This window comes from Apium graveolens, chromosome 7, assembly GCF_009905375.1.
Source record: "Apium graveolens cultivar Ventura chromosome 7, ASM990537v1, whole genome shotgun sequence".
In the NCBI taxonomy this organism is placed as follows: domain Eukaryota; kingdom Viridiplantae; phylum Streptophyta; class Magnoliopsida; order Apiales; family Apiaceae; genus Apium; species Apium graveolens.
In genome coordinates this window covers 208,650,673-208,653,552 of record NC_133653.1, presented here as the reverse complement: position 1 = coordinate 208,653,552, position 2,880 = coordinate 208,650,673, and the positions used below count along the sequence as shown (strand labels likewise).

Here is a 2,880-nt window from a genome sequence, read left to right as displayed (position 1 = left end):
CCAAGCAAACAACTGAATATAGCATCAATATCAAAGCCTCTCCCAGCACACGTTCTGTTTGTGTTGCAAGAGCCCAATTTTGAAGCAAAGGTATTTTATCTACAATATATTAAATGGGCATAAACTGCTAAAATGAATATGGGTGGGTCTTTTATTCACTTTGAGCATGTCAAGACAGAGGGAGAGACTCAAATACTTCAATCAATCATCCTAAACACTCATTAACTAAACATATCAACGCACAATTTAACAAAACCCAAGCCATACATGCCAACACCGTATCAAATATAATTCATACTGCATTCAATTACATCAAAATTCCAATCATCAAAAACTAAAAGCTAATACTGCAAGAGTCATACTTAAAAACAGATAACGATTAAAACACCATCATATCTCAAGTGCAATAGCATATCCTTAAGCTTAAACATAAATAACCCAAATACACTTGCACATAATATCCACCAAATTCATAACCAAACACTTCAACAAAAACAAACACAACAATAAAGTCCCAAACTTTATCACTCAAACATCGAAAAAACACACCCAAATCCCAAAATTACCTCCACCAATCACTCCTTATGATCACCAGAACAACACCCACCAGGCCCATGATGATGATGCCCATGGCCACCATGTCCATGACCATGCCCATGAAAATTCTTCCCCTTCAACATCTTCCTCATATCATACGCATCCTCGCCATCCGCATAATACTTAGCCTCAATATCATGAATCTTATACCCCAAAGTCTCGGTATACAAATTAAACGCAGCCCGATTACTCTTCCTAACATGTAAAGAAACATAATCAGCACCAAACACCTGCTCCATTGCATTCTGAGCAGCAGTCATTAGCTTTGTAGCTAACCCGAGTTTTCGATGAGTTCGAAGAACAGCAAGAGAAGTAATGTGGCCATGACACTCTGAAGTCTCTTCTTCCATCTTGGCAAGAACATATCCAACAATCTTGCCATTGTAATCTTCAGCAACGTAGAGGAGTTGAGGCCAAGAAAGAATGTGGTAGAAATAGTACTTCATTTGGTAGTTTTCGGGGAGACAGAAGAGATTGCAAGCTTGCATTGCTAAAAGATCATCGATTGTGGCTTTTCTTATGCAAACCATTCTTGGGTTTTTGTGGGTTTTTTAGGGTTTCTGTGTGTGTTTTGGGGATTAGGGTTTGAGAGATTTGGGCGTTTCTTGATTTTGTTGGGAAGATGAGGGTTTGCAAAGGGGTGGTTTTTATTAGTTAGACATCAAAACGGTGCGTTTTGTGTGACATGTACTTTGTCAATTATGTTTTTTTTTTAAGTTTGCGAAGTTTTTCGAATTTATACTCCGTTCTTTTTAGTTTTTAATTGTTATTAGAGTGTCCCTAATGTATTTTAACGTGAATAACAAAATATAATTTTATACTTTTTTTTATTTTTTTCTGGAATAAAAATAAATATATATAAAAAAATTATAGTACTATTGAAAAAGATGATCAGAAATATGTATCAGAAACTCTCTTATAAATAATAACAATTGAAAAAGATGAAATCAATAATTTTTTACATAATTTTTTCCAAAAGGGTGATGGCCTCTTTGTTTTGTGGTGATATTAAAAAACGAGCTGCTAGATATACTGATATGCGACAATGAAGCCCTAATTTACATGATTATTGGCTTCGTACAGTAGCCCCATAATATTAAATAACCTGAAAGCTCATTAATGCAGTTTGACTTAATCAATGTTGAAGTTAGTGTAAACGTGTAGGTTATTTAATGTCATTGTATTATTAATCGTGTGTACAAATAAATTTTTTATATAATAATTTATTTAAAATAACTTGTTATTATTTTTAACTTTTTAATTTTAATTATTCTAAATTAAAAATATTAGAAAATTTAATAATTTATTTAAGAGAAAAATGGGCCCGAGGATGACCTCGGTAACTCCCCTTAGGTTATAAATTTCTCCCATCCAAATTTAATGGCATTTTTGTAAATATTAGTAACTCAACCTGAAATTACAAATTTACCCTTCTCTATTTATACGAGAAAATATTATAAACTCATGTAGTACCCTGATGATTCTCTTTATTTAATATACGACAATTTCAAACAATCACCTTCAAATCACTTATAAAAAATTTAATATTACACAAATATTTAAAATTACACAGTATTATTTAATCGATCATCAGCTTCCAATTCTCACTTCTAACTTTCAAAAATGTCTCCCATCAATATATAGAAACTTCATGAAATTTGAACCGAAATCCGTAAATATCTGGAACAGAATAATTATCCATCAGGTTAACTTGAAAAATATTATTGCTACAGTAAATAATTAATACAATATAATAAGTTAATAATTAAAGTATAACAACTCTAGATAAGAATAGGTACATGTCAGAATAATAAATAAAGTATAACAATTGTAGATAACAATAAGTAGATACCGGAATAAAATGGTTATACTTTCTTACAAAGGCAATGCCAATGAGTTTATTTGGACTTGTAATGCCTTCAGGAGCATATAATGACAAATATGTCAAAGTACCCATTTGTATAGGGTCTATAGCAACTAATATCACATTATAAATAGTTACAAATACTGGACCCATCTCTTCCAGAGACATCCAATATTCATATGGACAAGGACTTTCGCAATAGTTTACCATGTGTAGCGTAGGCCATACTTCATCTTTATTTTTATGCCATATTTTCATCCAATAATCTGAACGCCCTTCAATAAAATCGACTAATTTTGTACGTACACTTCTCCACTGATTATCTGACCCATAAATATGATGAGCTACTGATCTATACCCCCAATTACCATCCATAAAAACATTTATACGATTATGAATGTAAGGAATAACAAACTGCA

General features: G+C 32.0%; 1 protein-coding gene across 1 annotated transcript; it reads right to left on the bottom strand.

The window, feature by feature from the left end:
• Positions 1–264: 264 nt before the first annotated feature.
• LOC141672707 (N-terminal acetyltransferase A complex catalytic subunit NAA10) lies at positions 265–1,255 on the bottom strand. The gene has a single exon (XM_074479354.1). The coding sequence runs from the start codon at positions 1,125–1,127 to the stop codon at positions 576–578; it is 552 nt and encodes a 183-aa protein (XP_074335455.1). The 5' UTR covers positions 1,128–1,255; the 3' UTR covers positions 265–575.
• Positions 1,256–2,880: the final 1,625 nt, after the last annotated feature.

Bases quoted from the DNA above. Each gene is read 5' to 3' on its own strand.
- LOC141672707 (XM_074479354.1), bottom strand. From the start codon at position 1,127: ATGGTTTGCATAAGAAAAGCCACAATCGATGATCTTTTAGCAATGCAA.